The sequence below is a fragment of the Carassius carassius genome, unplaced genomic scaffold, assembly GCF_963082965.1.
Source record: "Carassius carassius unplaced genomic scaffold, fCarCar2.1 SCAFFOLD_125, whole genome shotgun sequence".
NCBI lineage: Eukaryota > Metazoa > Chordata > Actinopteri > Cypriniformes > Cyprinidae > Carassius > Carassius carassius.
In genome coordinates, this window is record NW_026775059.1 from 53,529 (window position 1) to 80,221 (window position 26,693).

A 26,693-nucleotide genomic window follows, 5' to 3' on the forward strand; every position below is an offset into this window, starting at 1 on the left:
TCAGACGAGGACACGGACGTTTGTGTTGTGAACTATCCTAGTTTCGCACCGCATGTTCTGACTGAACATCCAGGTACCATGCAATAATTCACCTTTTCGAAAGAAATACAAACGAGGAGTAATGCACTAATGAGTTCGTCAACTAACTAGACATTTTGTGTGAAATTAATTTCAAGCTCTGGTGGTAGCTAGCCTTGTAGACGGAAGAGTGATTTCGCTTTCTGGATTAGTGGGAGTGGCTTGCGGAGCTGTGCAATGTGGTGCATTGTGGGAGTTGTCTTTCATATAAATGCGTCCTGAAGTTATTTTTTGTCTTTCCTCGGTCACGAAGGCACCAAATTCAAAATTTATTTTACATTTCGACTACATATTTGACCCACTTTAAATAAAAAACAATGTTCAAATGGGTGGAATGACCCTTTAAAAACACTTAAAAGCAGTTGCATATTGTTAGATCAACTTCCATTTGCCGGATAACGGATTTGAAATGGTCTAGAGTCAGTAGATTCTCATTTTAATTTAGATTGGAGGAAATTCCAACCAAATGGCGCTGCATACATAAAAGACTTCTTACCTAGCTCAGTTCGAGTAAAAGGAACAGAAAGAGTATAAAAGTTTTGCGAACCAAGAAAATAATTCTTCGTAATTTTCTGTTGCATAAAACAACAAAGATAAGAAGGCAACAACTCCAAGATGGCTTTGTAAATAATTAAGTACCAGTGCATCTTTCTTCTGATAGACAGAGAAGGCCAATCTACTCTGTCATACAAAGTGCAATGATGAGTTGAAGATTTATAATCTGATATGAACCTTAGAGCACCATGATAAACGGCATCTAAGGAAGAAAGAAGATAAGAAGGTGCAAACTGATATACAACATCACCGTAATCAAGGACAGGGAGAAAAGTAGCAGAGACTAATTTCTTTTTTACATTAAAAGAAAAGCAAAACTTGTTACTGAAATAAAACTCAAGCTTGATTTTCAGTTTATTCTTCAGTTGAGTGATATGAGAGCTAAAAGATCCATCATCAACTATAATGCCTAGATATTTGTACTCTTTTACTAATTCAATCACTGTACCTTGAAGGGTCTGAAGAGATACTAAATTATTTTCAAGTTTTTTTGAGTTCGAAAATAACATATACTTGTTCTGAATACTGATAAAACCAAGTTTTAAACTGTGAAGCCTTGACTGAATAATATTAAAAGCTGACTGAAGCTTAGACAAGGCTTGCTGTCCAGAGGAAGCGTTGCTATACACAACAGAATCATCAGCATAAAAATGAAAGTTGGCATCCTGAATGTCATAATCAAGGCTATTTATATAAATGGTTAATAAAAGGGGCCCCAGCACCGATCCTTGGGGAACACCTTTGGAAATCTCTAATAAATCAGATTGTTTACCTTCGGCTTGAACACACTGGGTTCTTCTGCTCAGATAGTTTTTAAACCAAGGAATAACGTAACTTGATAAACAAACAACCTTCAATCTGTGCAGCAATATTCCATGATCCATTGTATCGAAAGCTTTTGATAAATCAAAAAGCGAGGCACAAAATTCACCATTATCCATTGACCCTACAATATCATTTAAAACTTTCAAAATAGCCGTTGTAGTACTGTTTTTTCCGAAACCCTGATTGATTGATAGACAACACTTTGTTTGCATTCAAATAGGATGTCAACTGTTCACTAATAAGACTTTCTAATATCTTTGATAAAATGCAGAGCTTTGAGATTGGTCTGTAATTATTCATTATAGTGGGATCCCCCCGTTTTAGTAAAGGAACAACAAATGCTGATTTCCAAATTTAAAATATAAAAAATATGAGTTAAAGCAGATATAATAAAATCTGCTGCCAGTTTCAGATACACAGGCTCCACCCTTTTTCAGTTTATGTCGAGCAAACGGAGTGCTTTGTAAACGTCACTACTCTTAATTTGTTTAAATCTGAACTTTTCCTTTTCTATATGACTTTTTTGCATTAATAAAATCAGAATCAGAGCCTGTAAAATTCAGTGATTCAAATAGAAGCCCAGAGGCAACAAAATGCTTATTAAAGCAATTGACCATATGTTCTTTATCTGATACGCTAGTGGAATCCAATTTTATACATGAAGGAAAGCTAGACTTGTTTTTACTACCTGATATCAGTTTTATATTCTGCCAAAATTTCTTGGGATTATTTGAGTTAATAGTAGTATTTTCAATAAAATAATCAGCCTTTGCTTTTCTAATAGCGACTGTGCATTTATTCCGGAGCTGCCTAAAACGTATCCAATCGGAGCCAACATCAGAATGTCTAGCTTTTGCCCAAGCAACATCCCGCTCACAAATTAGAACAGAGAGGGCTTCTGGAAACCATGGATTATCCCTACCTTTAACACGGAATTTTTTAAAAGGTGCATGCCTGTTGATGATTGATAAGAATCCATCATAAAAGTATTTCCAGGCAGACTCAACATCGGGAATAAGAAAAATCCTGTCCCAATCATAGCGTGCTACATCAAAAAGAAAGACTTGCTCGTTAAAATGTTGTGTACATCATCTAGTGATAATACGTGGTTTATGCTTGGGTAATTTGGTATCTCTGACTATGGCAACGATGCAGTGATCACTAACATCATTAGCATATACAGAGGCCAAAGAGTACTTGTGAGGCAAATTGCTAAAAATAAGATCAATTAATGTGGACTTTGTAATCCTTCAAGTTAGGTCTGGTAGGGGTCTCAACTAGCTGAAAGAGATTTAAAGAATCACAAATTGCTTTAAAACGATCAGATACAGACTGTAGCCAGTTCACATTAAAATCACAGAGAAGAACAAGCTCCTTGTAGTTCAAAGAAGTCACCGAGTGCATCAGGGAGGAAATGGCATCAGTACTAGCTGATGGAGGTCTGTAGCAACCGACTACAGTAAGATGTAAAGTCTTGGAGACGATAAGATTTAGAGCTAATAATTCATACATTTTAACTGCTGACTCAGAGAGCAACACAGCAACTTCAAAACTGTCCTTAACATAAATTGCTACCCCCCCCCTCCCCTATTTGGTCTATCAGACCTATAAACAGTATAACCATCAATATCTATGGCATTATCTGAAACTGTTTTTTAAGCCATGTTTCAGATATTACTATAACATCAGCACTGGTATTTTTTGCCCAGATACGCACCAAATCAAACTTAGGAAGCAGGCTTCTCACATTCATATGAATAAAACCTAGTCCTGATCTAGATTTAGAATCAGCAGGAACTTTGAACGTTAGGGAAGTGTCATTAAAATGACCAGGATTTGGTAATACATTTCCTGATATAAGTAACATGAGAACTATAAAACTCTGACGCCTAACTGTTTCACTTACATTTCCAGCAGAAAAATTCAAACAAGTGGAATAGTTGAAGACGCTGGGCTCCTTATTTGTTTGAACAGAAACTATAGAGTCCTCGTACACAAAGTTTGAAAGCAGTGACTTCAAACGGCAGTCTGAGAGGACGTTAAAGTTTGTATATATATATATAAAATCAACCACAATTTTATTAGTCAGTTAGTCGGAGGACAAAAAAAAACTCCACAGGAAGTGGAAATCACACAGGCTGTGACGGACAGATCAATAACGGCAGGAAATCCAAACAGTCAATGACCTGGGGTGGGTGGAGGTGATTGTATGGGCTGTTTGGATGACGACACACATGCATTATATAATTGCTATATATTGCATTGCATAGAATGTGTGCTCGTCAACTAGTCTAAAATTAAGAAACCCCTACAACACAGTTAAATAAATAAATAAATAAATAAAAAAGATAACATAGGAACATTGTGTACAATTAAGATAGGCTAATTAATTTATTTTCCAATATCCAAATATGATACTAAATACCACAGGGAAAAGGGCTTCTATTTGTGACGTGCTGTCTTTGCATTTAAACATTGTACATTTTAAACAGGACACGCATTAGCTGAATAAATGTTAGCCAATACAAACATATTTATAGAAAACAGTTGACAATGAATAGACAGGAGTCCAATAATAGCATAACGAATCACTTATTCTAAAAATAATATAAAGTATAAGTTCCGAATCCGACATATAATGAGGGCTGTGTTAACAGTAAAACGTTCGTCATTTAACGAATTTTAAAAACAGGGATGGATAATACAAAACGCTTTTTGACAAAAAAATCAAGCAAGAACAAAATTTAAACTTAGCCCGTCAATTTTCATTTTACAATTATCTTCTCTCTCTCTCTGTGCGCGCGTCGTGTTTTTTGTGAGAGCTTGCGCAGCACTGAGACATTGGTACTTTTTTTTTTATCCATAAGTAACTAACGCGCTAGTTTTCATACAAAATAAATATATGTAACAATTAACACAATAACGTAACATACGTTTCTCAACAAGCGATTTTAATAGCGATATCAAGATTTATAGTTCAGCATTACTTGAGCATTTTATTATTTGCATGACTGAATGATGTCTTCCTCTTTTCTGAGTGACCATGAATAACTTAACGGAGTATTTTAAGATAATCCATGCAATCTGTGTGATCATCGAATCCATAAGATTAAGTTAACTCAACAATCAACTTTCCACATCGAGCCCAGGCCGTTTACCTTCAGGAGTCAGAAGTACTGTACTGTCCTCACTTATGAAATCAGTCAGACGACGGCCGCGGGAGAGGAAGGGGGATCGAGCGGGAATCTTTATTGGTGTCGATTTTCAGTCTCTTTTTAATGATAGGCCTTACGCATCTGTCAATCATCCCCGCTTGCTATTTGGGGATTGAACCCAGCGCTTTGATTGGTCGAACTTCTTTTGCTATTGCTTGATTTGAGGACAGCGCGTGCAGAGGTGTCACCAGGTTTTTGCGTAGTTAAGAGTGTCAAAACGTACCAGCGTACTTTGAAGTCAAAATGCGTGTAAGCTACGCAAAATGCGTACAGGTTGGCAGGTCTGGTTAAAGTGCTCCTAAAGGGTCTAATTTAGTCTTAGAAATGTGTAAAGAGTTCACCTTTGGAAGAAGGCCTCACAGCACTGGCTCCTGTAGGCATCTCTTCATCTGATGGTGGTCTGGGTCTCTTGGGTGGTGGCGGCATGTCATTCCCCTCGGTAGGAGGAAGTGCCACCTCTGCCGATGGTTCTATGGAAAATAATCTAAGTTCAACATTTTCAGAAAGATATACACTTTACTATAGAATGCTGACAATACACAATATGTTATGTCACACTTATGCACTAATTATTTAAAATCATTAAAGTACAATAAACCCTAAACCTGTGCAATTGTTCATTATTGCAAGTATAATTGAACTACATCTTTCCAGCAGACATTTAATCAAACATAAGCTCAAGTAAACTGAGTATTTAACCATTTTATTTCATGTCTTAATCATCTGACATAATTCGTTTTGTGCCATGACACAACCAACAAGAGAAGAGAGCGGATCAGCTAGTGTTTTACGACAAATTTACACGTTTCTCCTATGAAATATAATTTTTATGGTAGTAAACTCACAAAAAATATTCACTCCAGAATGAATGTTTAGTGTAAGACATGAATAATAGCTTGGAGGCATTTGATTCATTACACAATGAGCCATTTCGTCAAAAAAGCATTTGTTTAGCATACTGAAGCATCTTCTTTAAAAGGGTGGTAAAACACGATTTCACTTTTCTTACTTTAGTTAGTGTGTAATGTTGCTGTTTGAGCATAAACAACATCTGCAAAGTTAAACAAAGTTTAAAGCAAAGGGAGATATTTGCTTTTAAAGAAATCAATTTCTAAGAACTACAAAAAACGGCCAGTAGGGACTACACGACATTCCTGCGGGCTTGCTGACATCACTAAGCCCAATATTTACATAAACCCCTCCTCTGGTGAAGGATTCGCACAACGGCTAGTCCTGAAACTGTTGTCCTGAAAAGCTGTTTACGTGCCACAACCTTTAAGTATGATTTATTTTTCGTCATTGTGTTTTCCTGTAATAGTTCGTATTGTTAATTGTATGTTGTAGCAAGGAAGTAAACGAAGGACAACGCTGTTTGGCTCCACAAACGCTAACGTTAATTCATACTTATCCGACAAAAACATACAAATTTATGTTTAATATCACCAGCGCAGCAAACTTGGAATGTTCATGGTTGTTGTGTTGTCGTTTATGTGATCAGTGTAAATTATTCTTTGATTATAGCTTTTATGTATTGTTTATCTACATGCTTGTTTATCTACAGGCATGCTTAACATGGTTTTGTGTTTAAACATTGGCTTTACAACAGTAGCCAAATCAGTGTTTGTATTGGAATAATAGTTCAGGCGACAGATATTTAGCTACAATCGTTCTAAATATACAAAAGTAACAGTGTCATATAGCGATCTGCAGTCTTAAAAACATACCTTTCTGAAACGTCCTTTAACAGCCGTTCTTGAACATGTTCTGCTCGATCCTCTCCACTAACATTCTCTGGGTCTGATTCGGGCTCAAACTGGTAACTTTTGGCAATATTGATGCCGTTGTTTACTGAAGCACAAACTACCGGTAAAGATAAGGGGGCATGACGTTTCCGAAGAACGCGCACTTGGCGCTTAATGAATCACAACACACTGGTCTAGCTAACCAATCTGAGCCCATTGCGTATTTTGAAGGGAGGGGGCTTCATAGAACGCGGAAATCATCCGACCGTTTTTACAAGGAGGGACAGAGCAGTGTAGAATAATGGTTAAATATGTGAAAAATAATGCGAATTTTTTAAAACGAAGCATGAACACGTTACAGTGCACCCCACAAACACAATCAAGCCTTCGAAAAAAGGCGTTTTACCACTCCTTTAATGTTGGCTATGATGTTGGAACAATGTTTTTGTCTGTCAGGTCTTCACAAGTTACGTGACTGAAAACTATGAATAACTGCAAAATGTAGTAGTGTATTTTGACAGTAATACAAACCGTCAACAGTAGATGAACAGTGTCCCTCCTGTATGCTCCCGTCTTCCTCATCACAGTCAATAACTTTTTCTGTGGAAGTTCAAAGTACAGCTTAACAATGGTATATAATGGATCATAAACACGTGGTATATGAATAGATGGTAAACAGAAAATCAAACAAAAGTCAAATAAAATACCATACCATCAGGATCTATCCCAATTTCATCCAAGTTCTTGCCATGGAACTCAGCTAATCTTCCTTGCTCAAGAGCCATTAAAACTTTGCTGATCTTGGCAAGTTGCAGAGTCTTCTCAGGGAGTCGATAGAACTCACGATGGATTCTTATGTCGTGTCCAAGAAAGTTTGCCAGCTGGTCCATCTCGGTGTCAGTCATATTCAGCACTGTTGAAAGGGTTGCGGCATGCTTTCGCAGTCTTGTAGATGTCAGTGACTTGGGATACTTTGCGTCACATGCCTTTGCAAAGCCACGGAGGCAGTCTGACCCTCGAAAATGTGTCATGGCTTCTGGTCTTGCAAACAAATAGGAATTGTCTTTCAGAACCCCACAAGCCTCTCTCTGCTTAACAAGAAGTTCTAAGGCACATAGCATTTTTGAAGTCAGAAGAATTGGAACTGGTCGACCACGCTTTCCCCTGGTGATAACCCTTGTGAAGTGTCTGCAGAGTTTTTTTTCCACTTCAGAGAGTGCCCAGTCCACATCCTCATGTGGATCAGAAGTGTGTCTTGATTGAAATGCAGACAAAGGCATGCTCGAAACCTCTCCTTCCCTGCGGCGGTTAAAGAGAATCATCTGGGCTAGACACACCTTTGCCATCTCTATCCAGGCTTTGGTAGAGGGACTTTCAGAGAGTGTTTTGAACCACTTGTCTTGCACTTGATTGAGATATATATGCATTTTCTGGATGTCTTCAGTAAAGGGCATGATAGTGGGCACATTCCACTTTGCTTCACTGATGTTCCTCAATGCAGTAGCTGAGATCCTCTCGTTCCACTTATTCGCATGAACTTCAAGAAACTCACTGGCATTCTTAACTAGCTGTTTGTCATTTGATATTAATCCCTGAGCTTTTAAGAGTTTGCTCACTTTAACCAGGGAATTCCCAAGCTTGTTTGCAAGCGATGGAATCATGAACTTGTCCGTTTCACTGTCATATCCACACGTATACTTGACAGCTTTGACAGTCTCCATGTACTTCTTTGGATTTACACAATCTTCCATCGTTTTTAATGAGGTGACTCTCCTCGCCTTGTGAATCAACCTTCCCAATTCTCGCATCTTCTCCCGCACATACGGTTTATTTTTGGCTGATAGCCCTCCTTTGTTCAACAAGTGCTGCCCGATTGCAGTAATTACTCTGTCATTTTTTATTATATCTGTCATTGGGTCAGGATTCATGGCACTGATTACTCCCCACAGTCGTTTGGTCATGTTTAAAGGCACAGGCCCCGTGTATGTACACATGGACTGAACACGGTTTTTTCCTGGTTTGGGGGGGACTGACTGAGGTTTAAGTCTACAAGAACGCATATGTCGCCACAGGACCTTTCTTGTAAAAAGTCCTTGACAGTACGCACAATGCATGAAATCCTCTCCTTGCGCTTCTTTAGGTGGACGTTTAAATGGCACCAGTTCACCCTTTCCTGATTCCATAACAGCAGCATTGTGGGATTAGTTCCCTTTGTTGTTGGTAATAATCCAGCTGTTTTTTTCTTTCCTTTGAACCCTTTGGAAAACTTAGAGCTCTAGCCACATCAGTATTATTTGCATGTGAACTTTCTAGATGCCTTGCCATCTTAGCGTAAGGTTTGGAGCAATACAAGCAGAAATGTCTCTTGTTGTACACTCTACTGCCATCTCTTTTTTGGTATGCATTAACAACTACGCAGGCTATTGTGTTCTGACTTGAACTGGGTTCTTCTCCTGTTCCAGATGCTTCAGACGCAAGGCTGTGCATTTTGTCTGACGTTGTTGTGTCACAGTCAGGGGAACTCGCTGATCCAGATTCATCAATATCCAGTTCATCAAGAAGCTGACGTTTTGTTGGGTTTAGTGTAAGGCTAACATCACTGTCAGAAGTGGTATCTGGAACATAATCTGGTGTAGAATCAAAGAGCTCACCAGAATCTTTCATCTTAAAAAAATAAAATAAAAATAATAATAATTAGAAATAGGTAGAACTGCTGCATTTAATTAATTGATCAGTAAATTAACAGACATAAATTACCAACTATTGTGATAATCAGTGAACTGTTCAAGTATTTTGTCACATGAGATGATTTTCTGTTACTTACTGTATGTTATACTAAAGTTCTCAGTGTAATAAATCATTTTGGGCAGTTGATCTGACAAAAATAAGGACATCTGATGGGTAATGGGTTTAAAGTAAAGGTGATGCAAATTTTTGATTCTCTGATATTTTGTAGTCAAAATGATTTATCACATAAGAATATATATTACATTTCACTGAGTAATTGATAATGAGAATAAAATGTTGATGGCAGCTCTAAGCAACATAACTAATCAATAAAAAAATGACAATGGCTACGTTTACATGCAACCAAATAATCCATTAGTAATCAGATTGATGGCTCGATCAGACTGAAAAGCCTTCATATGTAAACACCTTAATCACATGTAAAGAGTGAGCAGAGCGAGCTTCCATAGGAATAAATTCAAATTATGAATGCCTGTGCAGCCGTGCACATTTTACTTTCGCTTTCAAATTAGTGATTTAAAAGAGAGGAGCAAAAGAGGGAAAAACTCCAACTAGTGCATGTAAACATAGCCATGGAGTCTTTTGTTGTGACTTGAGTCCTTACCATCATACTTTTAGTCCGTCTCAGTCTTGGTACAAAAATTTCCTTTTCATTTCGGAGGTGTATCATACTGTTATCTTTTTTCTTTTTACAGATTGTAAACGACATTTTACATTATTATAGTATTTGAAAAATTAAAAATAAAAAAGCTGATCAGAGTTCAGAGAGAGAGAAAAAAAAAATTATTCCTGTCCAGCAAACCTCGCTCACACACATCTGGATTAAAACCGGCTTCATGGGGACCTTTCACACACAACGTTATAGTTCCTTATGGGGACTAGTTTCATCAAATTCAACACACAAGTTTGACCTCAAACACTGACTGAAAGTGTGTTGTGGGGACGTCGTGAGTGTCCATTTTAAAGCAACAATTAATCCAGAAATAAATCCCTGTGAAGGATAAAACTGGCCCTAAATACTCAACTAGCACTAACCTACTGGACACATGTCGTTACACGGTTTAATTTACTAATTTACACCAGATACACATCAAAATATGCTTAAAAATCACTAAACCATGACAAAGAGAGACAGTAGACCTAAATCTTTAGTGATGAATGTGAACGTACCTGTTGAGGAGAGTTGATCTGAGCAGATTCATCATCCATCTGAGTCTCTGACTGGAGAGAAGGATCAGAAGCACTCGCTGCACTGGTTTTAATGGCAACGCTGGTTATCTGTAAGAGACAACATTCATAATGACAAGATATTAGAACATGGAAACACAAGAGAGAAATCTGAAGCAGATACCACAGGATTTCAGCATTTAAAAAATATTTAAAAAGTAAAACATTTCTTCATTTTACATAGTTAATCATTAGTTTATTTTGTGATTACATTTCACCCATTAGTTGCAATAAGGCCATTGTATGCCACACATAACTTGGGGAAAGAAAAGTGGTCTCAGACTGTACCACCTCATTCTTTAAATGTATACATTTTAGGAGTGGGGTAGAAACACTGACCTAAAACGTAACTTAACTTGGAATGTAGCTTCCTGAGATTTGGATATCATTTATAGACACAATTAGATTCATAGATTTCTAATAGATTCAAATTCTAATCTATTCAACCAACAACTTGCTTGACATGGTGCAACAATATGAGATATTCTGTACACAGTGTGCTTTGCAACATACTTGTGTTCTCCAAGGGTAGTCTTCTCCTCCATAATCATAGGCAATTTCTTCTCCTTCTTTAATGTCATCTAGGGCAAACAGACAAAGGTGAGGCTTTTCATTGACGTCAATTTTCTTCATCTTACAATTTGGATGTTTGTGGTCATCATTAACGATTCGCCCAAACGATCCATCTTCTCTTGAGGCATCAATACTTAAATATGAAAGCATGAGAAAACGATGAATACAAGTATTACAATATACCACCACAAATCAGTGTCTTTTTTACTATAGTTTAGCATAAGGAATATAGCTTTGGTGCAACTTGACTTCTTACCACCATGTTTTCCCTCGCCACTTGAAATCAAACATAAATGCAGCACAGGATGCGTGGTAGCGTTTTCTTCTCCTCTGCAGTTCTGCATCATTTATCAGATCTCCCCTGTACTCAACGACAAAATCACCTTTGCAAAAGGCAACCCTTGCGAATAGACCACGTCCTGCAAAATACAGAAAAACATTCTCACAAAAAATAAAATAAAATCTTATAAAGGATGCCAAATACACAAACAAGACATCAATAGTTGGCAGCAAATTTAAAATAAGCTGCAACCAGGGGTCTAATTAAATACTCAGAAGTTTTTCATTACATGTTCATAAGATTATGGTTAGGAGGACATGCATATGATGGTGAATATTGAATCACACCACCTTACCTTTCACTGCATTGATATACTTCACATCTAATTTGAATGTTTTGTCAGTCTTCGAAACAACATGATGCATGGCATCCTTAAGGGGGCTGATTCGTGGTGGCATTTCAAACTGAGAGAAACAAAATTGTAATAAATAACAGTGAGAAAATGGGGAGACATGCAGAATTCAACTAGTAGGCCTATGTTCAATAAGTAGATAAGAATGTCATTGTAATGTAACACTGCACTACAATGATATCTTGTGTATCAATGTAAGACAAGAAATCAGAACTCAAGGATATCACATTTATTTACTGCTAGCCTTGAGGGCATAAACTCAACATTTTCAATTAGGCTCTAATCTCTCACAAAACCAACATCTATATAATTCCAGGTAGCCTTGGCAATTAACTACTCATTTGAACCTTAAACTAACTAGGGTAAACGTACCTATTAAGCTCAAGTACCCATTAAGCGCACTACCATCTTGGAGCTCAGATTATAAAAAGAAACGGCAATGTATTATCCTATTTGATTTATTAACTAATTGATGTGTTTGTTACTACATACCTCCTGTAATTTTAAACCAATCAGACCATTGCACACTGAGATATGTCTATATATGTGTGCACACTGTCTGGTGGCCATTTTGAAAGCTGTCTGAAAACTTTAACCAGAAGAGGAGCCCTTCAAATGTGCATTTTTTGTATGTTTAAGCCTTTATTTTGGCTAAGTACATCTACTTATTGCAAAATTAAGAGATTAATGTTTAGACTTTTGCAGATTATAACCTGGAACCTGGATGTGGGAAATAATTAGTTAGATCTAAAAGATAGTTTTAGCAACATAGCCCAGATGCTACGAACATAGCCAGCTTACTAGCTGTATAAGACTGTGTGCTACACTAATATATTACTTCACAGGCATTAATGGCTTGTACTTTTAAATCCATAATATTATACTTTTACATTTTATTGATAGTCTGTGGTTTTAAACTGCTGTAATTTTTTAATAATTCATATTGTCACTACTGACAATCACACAGCTTTGCTGTGACATCAATTAGAAAAAGCATTTCATAGATAGTCAATAATAGTTGTTCATATTAAAATTGGTATAAACTTAATACATTACCTAGATTATTAATTTAGCTAAATATTTTCCTTAATTTCATTTATTAATTAAAAATAGTTTTTGCTATTAAGCACAGTGTGCTCCCTTTAAGCTCATCCACATTGAACGTCTATGTAAATACTTCATAATCAGACTTTAAATATTAACTGATGGTTATCACTATGTTAATCTTCAAAAAAAAAGATGAATAAACTTGTTTTCACAGTCTTAAGATGACAAAAGCTAGACGAAATGTTGCAATGAGTTTGGATGACACGTCACTATGAATAGGATAGGCTACCTGATCAAATTGAATGCCTTGTTGCTTGATATTAGTGTTCTGGTTTTTTTTTTTGTGATTGACTCTTAACCTTCAAATAAAACTTTTTTCAATTATTCCTTAAAAAGGTTGTTTAAAATAAACAAGAATTTTTAATAAAACTTGTTGTGAGCTTATTGGGAACAGGGGTGTGCTTAAAGGGTACAAAATGTACCCATTAAGCACAGCCAGACTTTTTATATTTAATTATGTACATCTTAATTGAAATACTTTTGTCATTTAAAATAAAATGAAATATTATAGTTTGAGAGATCAATATTTTATTTTAAAATAAATTCTTGTACTAAAACCAATATCTTGTGCACTAAAAATGTCTCGATGTAGATTTTGGTGAGCTTAATAGGTACGTTTACCCTACTCTTTTGAACGATCTCACCATACAAACCCCAGTTTATTTTAACTAATGTCATAATTAAAACGAATTTTATTCATTTAAAGTTACTTACCATTTCAGTGTTTTTATTTTTATTTTAGCCTACTTAATTTCTCTGTTAACGCACTTTGGTCAAGATCTGTGGCTTGTATATTTTGCCAATGAGTTCACTTAAATGTAAAAACAATTACTGAAATTTTATTCTTTATATCAATACTAAAAGTCAAACACAAGTGCGATAATCTTCCCCCTCATCCTGTCCTGACAAGTAATATAACATATCTGTAATTTAAAGTATAAAATAATCCACCGTCCAGCACTAACGCGAACTAGACAGAAACAAACTTAATAACCAAGTTCCTCCATTAGCAATCAGTCAGACTAAACACCTGACAACACTTTTCAGTTGAAATTAATTACTTAGCATTAGCCTACATTGTATAATTTTGTGATCGCTAACATTACATTGATCGATTTTGTGATTGGATAAACACAAAAAACATGTCAGGCCACACTTAGCCTCAACAATTAGCACTAACTAGCTAGCCCGCTGCCTAATCTAATTAACCTAAAATAACTGGTTTCATACATATGTGCTTAACTTACCTTGAGCTTCACTTTTATCCTCTGCAGAAGTTTAGATCCTTAGTTGGCATCTCCAGTAAATAATCTTCTTCTTTGTCTTCTGTGTGAAGTATCAATTTAACACTTATTTTCATTTTGCTGTTGAATTCCTTCCTAACGAGGACCGGGAAGTGGGCGGTACTCAACCATAATTGGAAAATGTGTGTGTGGAGAAGTGAGTGCATTACCAGCCAAAAATGTTTGGGGGCGCAGCTGAGCACACACTTCACACACTCACACTACCTCATAATCGTGTGTTATGGGCCAATGCTGAAACTCCGCCCAGCACCTTCAGAATAGTTCCTCTATTCAATTCAATGGGTCATCCTTATGGGGACCTGATTTTTGGTCCCCACAACGCAAGAGGTCCCCATTACATGACTGTGTAAACAGATTCTTGTCCCCACAACATGATAATTACCAACTCACACACACACACACACACATCCTTGTCTTTGTGGCATTGTGTGGCCGCCTGACAGGATCATGCATTCTGGGAACCACCCTTTCTGAAGGTTTTACAGCAGCAAAACAAATCAGGAAGCATGCTGGAGTGATCATAAACACAGATGTCACATCAAATGATGATTCAGACCAAGTAGAGTTCAGTGACCTGACTAGGAACCGCTTCCTGGGGACTTGTCAGGTATTTAGTTATTAATGTGGTCCACATATACACACTATCTGGTTTTTCAGTCTTCTGGGTACCACTTGACACACATTCAGGTTAAACTTACTTTGAGAGCCAATTACAACATGTGCCAAGATATTTGCTGGAGCATAATTTCTGGCAAAATTGGTGTTATGTAGTTGTACAACCTAATTATATTATATAGTGGTAAGGTTAAAAAGGTTGGCCGTTAGAGTATTATTATATTATTAGTCAACATGCTGTTGTGTAGTTGCTAAGTGCAACCGAAGTAAACTGTTTCCATACACCCTTTGTCAGAAAATAAGTCCCTTTCTTCAGCATGTCTGAGCTCGTTTTGTGATTAGCAATAGTGCAATATGAAGCCTTGTAACATAAAGGTCACAATTAAGGTCAGCATTTTACAGGACACAAATCCCAACGAATAGTAACAACAATAGACTGACTGCAAAATTTTAATTTCAACTGCTGGAATATTGAGTCATCTTAACTCCATTAAACACTCACAGGCTCTTTTACAAGCAACATCTTAAATGGTTAGTTCACCCATAAATGAAAATCCTGTCTGTTATTACTCTCCCTCTTGTTGTTCCAACCCCGTAAGACCTTCGTTCATCTTCAGAACACAAATGAAGATATTTTTGATTAAATCTGAGAGCTGGATCACTCTCTATCTCAAACCCTTAGGCTTCTAAGGGTTTGAAACTTGCCAGCCCAGAAAAGTTATTAAAGAAATCATTAATATAGTCCAAGTGACTACAGTGGCCCAATCTTAAGTTTATCAAGCGACAAGAATACTTTTTGTGCGCAAAAAACCCCAGACTTTATTCCACTATTCATTTCCTTCTGTCTGGGGCTCGAGTGAGTTCATGTAGTGTAACATCGTAGCGCTTCTGTGTTATACATCACACACATGACCAGCGTCGGCCAATAGTGAGCCTACGTGTGATGTATAACACAGAAGCGCTACGATGTTACATCGATGTTACTTTTCTGGGCTGGCAAATAAATAATTGAGATATCTAAAAAGTTAACCTTTATCCCTCTTTTGGGACTTGCTCTCACTGACATCTGGCACTGCTGTGTCATTCTCTTCCCTCGGAGTAGTTGTAACCTGACTCTCTGAAAACCAGAAAAACACAAAATAGAGAAAATAACAATTAAGACGTATTAGTCATACAACAGTATATTAGAGATGGCCCAAGCGGATCCTAAATATATAATCGGTATCAAAGCCAATCTGGGCATTTTTTTTATGGAGATTTCAAACTCTGACACTTTCATAACTGTACTGTGTTTGTTGACTGAACTCTGTTTTGTCCACTACAGTCTGCTAGTGATGCAAAAGTGAACAAATGTATGTGAAAAATTCACATTCACAATTTGGGCGAATGACATTCTCCAAGTTAATCATTCATATTACATCAGTAATTACAGTTAATCAAAATAGCTGTTTCCCATTGTTTCAGATACATATTTAATCAATATTTAGGTAAAAGTATCAGATTGGACTAGATATTAGCAGATAATATTTAAGAGAAAAAATACTTTTTTGGGACATCCATATAGTAAATCAACATTTGTGGTTATCCATTAACACATAAACATGGTCAGAATTAGGATCATATGTAAAATACGTACCTGACTCTGACTCGCGTTCGCTGTCCAAGAGCACATTTTCTGTGAAGGGTTGGGGGGGGGGGGTAAAAGGGAAAAGAATGACTTTTAGTGAAAGCCCAATGTAATTCATTCGATCCTGACACGCTCCCAATTACGCCAAAGAAATACATGTATGAGACATGAAGTGTTCATGTTGAATTCTGTGAAGAAAAATTAAATAAGTAGGGCTTTCAAAGTTAACGTGATAACGAATTAACGCAAATTTCTTTTAAAGGCACAATTCTTTTTGTATACATGTACGTTTTTTGTCCTCCGCCTGGTTGGGTGGTGAGTTTGTGTTGCTGTCAAGCAAAAGTATTTCTTATATGATTACTCGACAAATCTATGTAATAATCTATAGAATACTCGATTACTAAAATTATTTTAGCTGCAGCCCCACACTTGATTAATGCATGTGCGTTCAGTAATTATGACCGTCGAAGAGGTGCAGCAGTACCGCTGTGTATGGCGAGCAGAAACAAAACTCCTTAAGCAGAAATGGGCCAGTTCACACCAAAGATTCGTGACTTGCAACTCCCGTCAACGTACCAGTCTGCAACTTTCTAAAACCTACACTGCTGCAACAGTACCAGACAGCGTATCGTTTCCATAGCAACGACTCGGACCGTGGCTTTTTGTATAGAATCAGAAACAGAGTTTGTGTGCAAGATAACTTTGTGACTCTTTTGACAAGCTGAATTGCTGTTGAAACAGGTCACATCTTTGTTCTAAAACCAGCTGCTAGCAACTCGACAAGCAGAAACAAAAACATGTCATGTTGAAAGAAATCCCTTTAAGGTACATTTAGAACATAAAAAAATGCACTATTAATCTGCGAATAATCGTGAGTGAACTATGGACAATAAATATTTTAAGTAATTGACAGTCCTAATAATAAGTACCTTCGGGATCAATGTTAATGTCATCCAGTGTCTTGCCCTTGAATTCTGCCAGGCGTCCCTGATCCAGAGCCATGAGGACTTTGCTAATTTTTGCAAGTTGGAGGGTGCCTTCAGGAAGTCTGTAGAACTGCCGGTGCACTCTAACGTCATGGCCAAGAAAATCCGCTAACTGATCCAGCTCTGTATTACTGAGGTTAAGAACTTGAGACACTGTTCCTGTTTGTTTGCGTAGTTTTGTAGAAGTGAGACTTTCAGGACTTTTTGCACCACAGACCTTGGCAAAGTGTCGAAGGCAATCAGACCCACGGTAACAGGTCAAAGCCGATGGTCTTGCAAATAGGTATACATTCTCTCGAGGAACCTCACATTCCTGCCGTGTGCCGACAAGCAGATCCAGTCCTTGCTTCATCACTGGGGTCAAAAGCACAGGAACTTTTCTTCCCCTTTTTCCTCTTATCTCAATCCTGCTGAAATGCTGACAGAGTTTCTTCTCTAGATCTGAGAGGGCTTCATTCACATCTTCATGTGGGTCTGATGGATTTTGACATACATATGCAGAAAGGGTCATTTTTGACACCTCCCCAGCTCTTCGTCGATTGAACAAAATTACTTGTGCCAAAATGACCTTTGCCAGTTTTGCCCACATCTGGGGGGATACCTCTGTAGACAGTTTACTGTGAAGATCTTGTTGTTGCACATCCAAATACGAATGGAGAGTCTGGACATCTTTTGTGAATGGAAGCAACAGAGGAGTATTCCACTTAGACTCCTGAAGTGTTCTCAGTGATGCGGCTGATATCAGTTCATTCCATCTAGTTTCATACACTCTGCGGAATGTACGAGCATCTTTTGCAGCACTGTAGTCGTTCTGTTGATTTGCATGGCTTTCAAGAAGCATTGAAATCTTTGTCAAGTTGTGTCCAATTTTGAGAGCTAGACTTGGGCACCTGTATGCATGGGTTTTACTGTCATAGCCTGCTAGGTGTTTTACTGATTCCACAACTTGCATAAAATTGGCAGGTTTGATGTGATCTTTAATGGTCTTCAAGGAAGTGGTTTTTCTTGAGCATATCAGAAGCCTTCCTAGCTCTCAGTTTCTAACGGATGTATTCATGTATGCCAACATCCTATCCAAGCCTGTTATACAAAAGCTCACCATACTCCATGATACAGACATCTGATTTCAGTACAGAATAAACTTCATCTTGAACCATGTTGTTTAGCAGCTGCCAAAATTCCACCTTGACACCAGGTGGTGGAGGTACAGCAAATGCGCAGAGGGCCTGGACACGAGTTTTGCCAGGTTTTTGTGGAACACTCGGCTTGAACTTGCAGGTCATCATGTGCCGCCAAAGAACGTTCTTTGTGAAGAAACCATGACAATGTATACAATGCAGGAAATTCTGTGCTTGACAATCCTTCCTTGGTTGCTTGCGAGGAACAAGATTTCCAACACCAGCATTTAATACATCCACATTGTGTGCAAAGTTGCCCCTGTTTCTCAAATATTCCATATGCATTCGTCTTTCTTTGGAGCCTTTTGGAAAGGACAGAGCCTGTGCAACCTCTGGTTTATCTTTATGAGCACTCTCCAAATGCCTTGCCATTTTTATGAATCCCTCCCTACAGTACAAACAGTATTGTTTTTTGTTGTACATTCTTGACCCGTTCTCCTTTTTACAGACAGCAGATATGGAAAGTGATCCATCAGCTACTTCTTCTGTATGGAGGGAAGAGGCACTGTCAGGAATATCTTTCTCCAGATCAGGTGTTTTCTGTAATAGAGATTCAGGGTCTCCCTCTCCACTCCGTTTTGTTGAGTGACCACTACTTGCTTGTGTTGTAGGGTAGGATGCAAGTCTTGAACTGCTTGAACATTGCCTTTTACGTCTCATACCAGAGTTGCCCCCTCTTCTTGGAGGTGAGCGTCCTCTGTTAAGGATTTGCTTTGACAACACATCGTTCAGTTCTCGGATGTCAGCATACTTCCCTAGGATTGGAAATCTAAGCATGCTCTCTTTCTGATTGACTGGTTGAATGACTTCGCTTGTGTCTGTACCTTCAGATGAATCCTCACTACTGTGAGGAAAATATTCCTCTCCACTGCTGCCTGGGGTGAGGTCAAAAAGATCATCTGAAGTAAACTCAACCTTTCTGTTCATCTTCAGAAAAGAAAAAGTGAAGTCAAAGTCAGCACACTGATTAAACATTACTTTTCTGTTACGTACAAGATTCTAAGTATGTTAAGTATGTACATCCATCTTCTACATTTTGAGTTGCTTACCTGTATGCTTTTGGTCCTCCTCAGCCTTGGAATATAATCTCCGTCCTGGTGGGTGAGGCTTAGTTCGAACTCAGAAGTCGGGCACCATGTCTAGAGTGTTGAAAAATATGTAATTAACATTTAAACCCAAGGACAAGGGAAAAATAGGTACTGAAAGCAGAACCAATAATGTCTGAGCTTACTGATACTATATTTCGGTACCCATTCCTGTACAGATACATATAACAATACCCGGCAGCTTGAATTAAACTGGTCATGATTTGTGCTTGGACTCTGAGATTCATCAGAATGTGTGTAGTCCACCAGGGAAGGATTCATTCCAACTTTGTTCATTGAAGGTAAGGGTTCTGGATCGTGTGGGCACTATAGAACATCAAAGAAAGACATAAGATATTAATGACAACACACATACATAAATGTATACCTATGTACATCAAATGGTATTTCAAAAACACTGGATACTCACACTTAATCTTCATAGTTTTCAATAAAACAGACATGTGGCATAAAAATGGTTTAAATATATAGCAAGGACAATACTGCACTTTTAGAAGTGGAAATGACTAGGGCTGAACCTGAATATTTCATTGTTAGGTAAACATTAGATTTTCAAATTGAGATTCAAATATGGGGGGGGGGGGTTACGCGTGCCTGACATCCGCTCACAGCAGTGAACGTAACGCTCCAGTTCACATCAAAGGGAAAACAAAATGAAGTCCTCAGTTGTGTTAAATGCTTAATTTCATTACAGATCAAAACCGTCATATTGCCTACATTTTAACATTAATCAATAGGCCAAACTGTAGACTTCAACAATATAAATGAACACATTTAAATAATTATATTAGGCCGAATGTAGAGGAAGAGCATTTACTTGCTATAATAAAAGTTAAAAGAGAATTATGCATAACGTATTGTTTAGTTAAGTGTTAAGGATCCCGTCTGCTCTCCACCTGGACCTCTGCCCAGCTAAACTATTCCCGAATTCTGCTCTGGATCTACTGGATCAGACCCGCTCACTCTGGACTCTCAGCTACGGTTACCCCTGCTCTGAACAGCAGCCACCAACCCGGTTCGGCATGCATCTATTTTCACTCTGCCTCGCTCTTCACCTGCACAATATTAGATCCTTTTAATCCTGCAATAAATATTCCTCTTTTGTAACTAATCCCATTCTTAGTCCTGCACTTGGGTCTGCTAGCCTTGCCATAACAAAGTTTTGGTAATAATCACTTAGTTTGCCTTGCTATGAGAATAAATAAAACGAGCGCTCTCTCTTTTTCTCTTTCTCACACACACACACACACACACACACACACACACACACACACAGAATTACGCACCCATGCCTGCCATAATCTCTCTCTCATCCAATTCTCTTTCACTTATGTCACTGGCAGAACCTCCTGGGCATTTATCATTCTTCTGCTGTTATATCTATTAAATACGTAGCTGTAGCTGGCGAAATGACAGCCTGCTTTTAACAGACGTTTAAACGGGACCACTGACAAAAGCACAGATGTTATTCAAAAAAGACAAAAATATAACTGCAGGACAGCTACCTGTGAAAAGTAGGTGCATGATGGGATTTCATATCGTTTGTCCAGTGCATTCAGACGCTTCCTGAAGCCTTCTCTTTCTACTGTGTAAATGGGCATATCTTTGGCCAAATAGAATGTAAAAGCATAAGTGATTTCATTATGTCCCTTTGAACTTGCATCTAAAACTAGGAAAAGAACTTGCTAGTGATGTTTATTTGGCTAGCTCTGGGATATTAACAGCGACAGCTTTGAAGAGTTTTTGTTGGAATGGTATTACTAAAGTCTGAACCAGTGAAAGACCGTAAAAGGGAGAAACTAGTACCTGTGTCTTGAAGCTGGATGACCTCTGAGGAGTCTGCTCGGTTGTTCTGAAGATGTCAGCCTCAAAAGACTCCGTGGCATCCGATTGTTTGTCCTCCTGAAGAGTGAGTTAAACATTATTGAGTAGATGGTCAGCAGTAGCATTACTTTTACATTTAGCAGACGCTTTTATCCAAAGCGACTTACAAATGTGGACAATTGAAGCATTTAAAAACAACAAGAGAGCAATGATAAACCAGTGCTATAACAAGTCTCAGTTAGCTTAAATGCAGTACATGTAGCAAGGGCTCTTAAATAATATAATAAATAAAAAGAAAACCGATAGAATAGAAAAAGAATAGAGCAAGCTAGTGTTAGAGGTATTTTTTTATATAAATGTACAATAAATGAAAAGAAAATAGAATACAAAAAGATAAGAAAGATAGTTAGATTTTTTTTTTTTTTTTAGAATAAAATAGTGTAGAATAGTCTGTGCTAAAGTTAGAGGATCAAATAAAGATGGACGAGATTGAGTTGGGGAGGTCATTCCACCAGTAGGGAACATTTAAGTGAGTGAAAGTGAAGTGACATTCAGCCAAGTATGGTGACCCATACTCAGAATTCGTGCTCTGCATTTAACCCATCCGAAATGCACACACACAGAGCAGTGAACACACACACACTGTGAGCACACACCCAGAGCAGTGGGCAGCCATTTATGCTGCAGCGCCCAGGGAGCAGTTGGGGGTTCAATGCCTTGCTCAAGGGCACCTAAGTTGTGGTATTGAAGGTGAAGAGAGAACTGTACATGCACTCCCCCCACCCACAATTCCTGCCGGCCCGGGACTCGAACTCACAACCTTTTGATTGGGAGTCCAACTCTCTAACCATTAGGCCACGACTTCCCACACGACTTCCCACGACTTCCCAAGTTAATTTAAAAGTCCGTAAATGTGACTGTGCTTTTTTGGGATTAACAAGTGACGTTCACTTGCAGAACGCAAGCTTCTAGAGGGCACATAAGTCTGAAGTAACAAATTTAGGTAAATGGGTGCAGAGCCAGTGGTAATTTTGTAGGCAAACATCAATGCCTTAAATTTTATGCGAGCAGCTATTAAAAAAGCCAGTGCAAATTGATAATTAAAAATTAAATTTAATTAAAAATTAATTTTGCTGCCACGTTTTGGATTAATTGTAAAGGTTTGATAGAACTGGCTGGAAGACCTGCCAAGAGAGCATTGCAATAGTCCAGCCTGGGCAGAACAAGAGCTTGAACAAGGAGTTGTGCAGCATGTTCAGAAAGAAAGGGTTTGATCTTCTTGATGTTGAATAAAGCAAATCTTCAGGACCGGACAGTTTAAGCAATGTGGTCTGAGAAAGTCAGCTGATCATCAATCATAACTCCAAGGCTTCTGGTTGTTTTTGAAGGAGTTATGGTTGATGTGCCTAACTTGATGGTGAAATTGTGATGAAACGATGGGTTTGCTGGAATCACAAGCAGTTCTGTCTTGGCAAGGTGATGGTCTTTCATCCAGGAAGAAATATCTGTTAGACAAGCTGAGATGCGAGTAGCTACCGTAGGATCCTCAGAATGGAATGAGAGGTAGAGTTGAGTGTCATCAGCATAGCAGTGGTATGAAAAGCCATGTTTCTGAATGACAGAACCTAATGATGCCATGTAGAGAAGAGAAGTGGTCCAAGAACTGAGCCCTGAGGCACCCCAGTAGATAGATGTTGTGACTTGGACACCTCACCTCTCCAAGATACTTTGAAGGACCTATCTGATAGGTAAGACTCAAACCATTGAAGTGTGGTTCTTGAGATAACCTTTGCCAGTAGGGTTGATAGAAGGATCTGGTGGTTAAGCGTGTCAAAAGCAGCGGACAGATCAAGCAGGATAAGATTTGGATCCCGCTCTTGCCAGCCTTAGGGCTTCAACAATTTCCACTTCTGAAGCCAGATTGGTTGCTGTCAAGGAGGCTGTTCTGTGTGAGAAAGGCAGAGACTTGGTTGAACACAGCTCGTTCAAGGGTTTTTACAATGAAAGGAAGAAGGGAAACTGGTCTGTAGTTCTCTAAAAGAGATGGGTTAAGGGTGGGTTTCTTAAGTAGTGGAGTTATACGTGCCTGTCTAAATGATGAAGGAAAAACACCAGTGTGGAGGGATGTGTTAATGATGTGAGTGAGTGCAGGTACAACTGCAGGAGAAATGGCTTGAAGGAGATGAGATGGAATAGGATCAAGCGGGCAAGTTGTAGGGTGATTAGAAAGGATGAGTTTGGAGACTTCTGCCTCAGAGAGTGAAGAGAAGGTTGTGAATGAGTGTATGTTTGCTGGTAATATGAGCTTGACGGATTGTGAGTGGAAAATTGTGAACTGATGTTTTTAATTTTATTAACGAAAAACATGGCAAAGTCGTCAGCTATTAGAGATGAAGCAGGAGGGGGAGGAGGAGGACAAAGAAGTGAGGAAAATGTTTTAAAAAGCATGCAAGAGTTTGATGAATTGTTAATTTTGTTATGGTAGTATGTCATTTTAGCAGTGGACATTAGCAGAGAAGGAAGAGAGGAGTGACTGATACACATTAAGGTCAGTAGTATTTTTGGATTTGCACCACGCCCTTTCAGCAGCTCTAAGCTTAGAACATCAGATAACCAAGGGGCAGAAGGGGTGTTACAGGCTGGCCTGGAAGATAAGGGGCAAACAGTGTCTTAACAAGATGTAAGAGTGGAGCGGAAAGTATCAGTAGCACTGTTAGCATCAAAAGATGCTAATAGTTTAGGGGAAGGAAGCAAAGATGAAACCATTGCAGAAAGCCGGGAGGGTGAAAGTGTGCGTAGGTTATGTCGAAAGATGACATGTGGAGGGGTAAGTGATGTGTCAGGGACCATGCTGAGGTTAAGAGTGAGGAGGAAGTGATCCGACGTGTGCAGTGGAGTAACCAGAAGATGATCAGTAGAGCAGTGTCGTGTATAAATAAGGTCCAGTTGGTTGCCTGATTTGTGAGTAGCAGTAGTTGACACTCGGTTGAGATCAAAAGAGGCAAGCAGAGTGTGGAAATTAGGGTATAACCAGGGGAGTACCATCCTTAAGAAAAGGTTGAGAGTAACACATCTAATTCATCCAAAAAGTTACCTAGTGGTCCTGGGGGTCTATAGACAATTACAAAATGTATTTTAAGAGGGTAGGTAACAGTAACTGAATGAGATTCAAAGGAGCTGTTGATACCCAAAGATGGTAAAAAATTAAATTTCCAATTATTAGAGATGAGCAGACCAGTACCTCCACCTCTTCCAGTCAAACGGGGGGAGTGGGAAAATGAGAAATTATTGGAGAGTGCTGCAGGTGTAGCAGTGTCCTCTGGTTTGATCCAGGTCTCTGTTAGGGACATGAGATTAAACTTTGAATGACTAATAATAGAAGTAATGAAATCGGCTTTGTTTACGTCTGTGCAAACACAACATAAACACATGTGAGAGACAGGAGACATGCATGTGGTGGCAATGTTTACATGTGTCCTGTATCAGGCTAAATCCAAGTTACTTTTGATGGGTTCAAGTTGGCATAAAAATGGCTTCACAGGCAAGGATATTGTGGCTACTAAGATTGCACCTAAATCAACAATTTATAGGATCATCAAGAACTTCAAGAAAAGAGGTTCAATTCTTGTAAAGAAGACTTCAGGGCGTCCAAGAAAGTCCAGCAAGCGGCAGGATCGACTCCTAAAGAGGATTCAGCTGCAGGATCGGAGTGCCACCAGTGCAGAGCTTGCTCAGGAATGGCAGCAGGCAGGTGTGAGCGCATCTGCACGCACAGTGAGGACAAGACTTCTGGAAGATGGCCTGGTGTCAAGAAGGGCAGCAAAGAAGCCACTTCTCTCCAAAAAAAACATCAGGGACAGATTGGGACAGCACTATACTTTCTTCTGCAGAAAGTATAGTGAATGGACTGCTGAGGACTGGGGCAAAGTCATATTCTCCGATGAAGCCCCTTTCCGATTGTTTGGGGCATCTGGAAAAAGGCTTGTCTGGAGAAGAAAATGTGAGCGCTACCATCAGTCCTGTGTCATGCCAACAGTAAAGCATCCTGACACCATTCATGTGTGGGGTTGCTTCTCATCCAAGGGAGTGGGCTCACTCACAATTCTGCCCAAAAACACAGCCATGAATAAAGAATGGTACCAAAACACCCTCCAACAGCAACTTCTTCCAACAATCCAACAACAGTTTGGTGAAGAACAATGCATTTTCCAGCACGATGGAGCACCGTGCCATAAGGCAAAAGTGATAACTAAGTGGCTCGGGGACTAGAATGTTGAAATTTTGGGTCCATGGCCTGGAAACTCCCCAGATCTTAATCCCATTGAGAATTTGTGGTCAATCCTCAAGAGGCGGGTGGACAAACAAAAACCCACTAATTCTGACAAACTCCAAGAAGTGATTATGAAAGAATGGGTTGCTATCAGTCAGGATTTGGCCCAGAAGTTGATTGAGAGCATGCCCAGTCGAATTGCAGAGGTCCTGAAAAAGAAGGGCCAACACTGCAAATACTGACTCTTTGCATAAATGTCATGTAATTGTTGATAAAAGCCTTTGAAACGTATGAAGTGCTTGTAATTATATTTCAGTACATCACAGAAACAACTGAAACAAAGATCTAAAAGCAGTTTATCAGCAAACTTTTTGAAAACTAATATTTATGTAATTCTCAAACATTTTGGCCACGACTGTATGTTGCCTGCTATAAGAAAGCTGTAACCATTACAGTTGAGGAAGTAGTAACAGTGAAGTGTGGCAGGACTGAATTCACCTGTAGCCAACAGCTTGTATGACTTGGAGAAAGCAAACTGATCTCAAGTTCAATGACACATGTTGTAGAATGTATATGTTTAGACTTTAGAAGTTTCAATAATAGGTACAAAGGAACTGTGGTTGTGTTAGGACACTTGAGGTAAAATTTAAATTGATTTGGTCTTTTAGATGATGATTTGATGATTCAATCTTTTAAACATTGTTTACAAGTTATCCTGAACTAGGCAAAACTAATCTGAGGCAGAAATACCAGTATTGGTTTAAATATGGGTAAAATAAATATACCATTCTGACTTTTTTACAACAAAGCCAATATTCATAATCAGTTTTTACTGGAACAGCAACACATTTTTGACAAACCTGTTTCCTCCAAGGCCAATCAGTTCCACCATAGTCATATCTTATTTCTTCTCCTTCATTAATGTCCTTCAAAGCAAATAGGCAGAGGTGTGGTTTGCCCTCTGTTATGACCCTCTTCATTTTGCAGTTTGGATGCTTGTGGTCATCATTAACCAGTCGCC

The 26,693-nt window shown here is 38.5% G+C and overlaps 2 protein-coding genes across 2 annotated transcripts in view; both read right to left on the bottom strand.

The window, feature by feature from the left end:
• The window catches only part of LOC132134509 (uncharacterized), a 31,654-nt gene extending 13,331 nt beyond the window's left edge, over nt 1-18,323 (bottom strand). The window contains exons 1-7 of the mRNA XM_059547094.1: nt 17,238-18,323; nt 16,318-16,356; nt 15,712-15,798; nt 10,904-10,971; nt 10,334-10,441; nt 8,851-9,079; nt 5,015-5,143 (exon numbers count right to left, since the gene is read on the bottom strand). Coding sequence (XP_059403077.1) covers nt 5,015-5,143; nt 8,851-9,079; nt 10,334-10,441; nt 10,904-10,971; nt 15,712-15,798; nt 16,318-16,356; nt 17,238-18,246 — 1,669 coding nt within the window. The 5' untranslated portion in view covers nt 18,247-18,323. The remainder of the gene's footprint in view (nt 1-5,014; nt 5,144-8,850; nt 9,080-10,333; nt 10,442-10,903; nt 10,972-15,711; nt 15,799-16,317; nt 16,357-17,237) is intronic.
• Nucleotides 18,324-18,332: 9 nt separating this feature from the next.
• Nucleotides 18,333-26,687, bottom strand: LOC132134507 (uncharacterized). Its single transcript, XM_059547090.1, has 5 exons — nt 26,533-26,687; nt 21,385-21,480; nt 19,753-19,884; nt 19,522-19,611; nt 18,333-19,399 (listed from the first exon to the last, which is right to left on the bottom strand). Exons 1-5 carry the CDS (start codon nt 26,650-26,652, stop codon nt 18,365-18,367), a joined length of 1,473 nt encoding a protein of 490 aa, XP_059403073.1. The 5' UTR covers nt 26,653-26,687; the 3' UTR covers nt 18,333-18,364.
• Nucleotides 26,688-26,693: the final 6 nt, after the last annotated feature.